Source organism: Carlito syrichta, unplaced genomic scaffold (genome assembly GCF_000164805.1).
Source record: "Carlito syrichta isolate Samal-C Ts95f unplaced genomic scaffold, Tarsius_syrichta-2.0.1 Scaffold241562, whole genome shotgun sequence".
In the NCBI taxonomy this organism is placed as follows: domain Eukaryota; kingdom Metazoa; phylum Chordata; class Mammalia; order Primates; family Tarsiidae; genus Carlito; species Carlito syrichta.
Window position 1 is genome coordinate 1 of NW_007185658.1, and position 432 is coordinate 432.

The following is a 432-nucleotide window of genomic DNA, read 5'->3' on the forward strand; positions in this document are numbered from 1 at the left end:
CACCGCTACCGGCCCGGCACCGTGGCCCTGCGCGAGATCCGGCGCTACCAGAAGTCCACCGAGCTGCTGATCCGCAAGCTGCCGTTCCAGCGGCTGGGGCGCGAGATCGCGCAGGACTTCAAGACGGACCTGCGCTTCCAGAGCTCGGCCGTGATGGCGCTGCAGGAGGCCAGCGAGGCCTACCTGGTGGGGCTGTTCGAAGACACCAACCTGTGCGCCATCCACGCCAAGCGCGTGACCATCATGCCCAAGGACATCCAGCTGGCCCGCCGCATCCGCGGGGAGCGGGCCTAGGAGGCGCGCGTGCGCGCTCGGCTGGAGGTTCCATCGTCCCCAAAGGCTCTTTTCAGAGCCACCCACAGCAGCACCCGGAGGGAGCTGTGCCGCTTGCGTCCCTCGTGTCTTCCGGGGTCGGGGCGTGGGATAATGCCC

The 432-nt window shown here is 68.8% G+C and overlaps 1 protein-coding gene across 1 annotated transcript; it reads left to right on the forward strand.

The window, feature by feature from the left end:
* Window positions 1-3: 3 nt before the first annotated feature.
* Window positions 4-353, forward strand: LOC103253628 (histone H3-like; the record flags this gene model as incomplete). The annotated part of the gene is made up of 1 exon (XM_008051884.1): window positions 4-353. A coding segment is annotated over one exon (291 nt), but the record flags the coding sequence as incomplete, so codon positions are not given.
* Window positions 354-432: the final 79 nt, after the last annotated feature.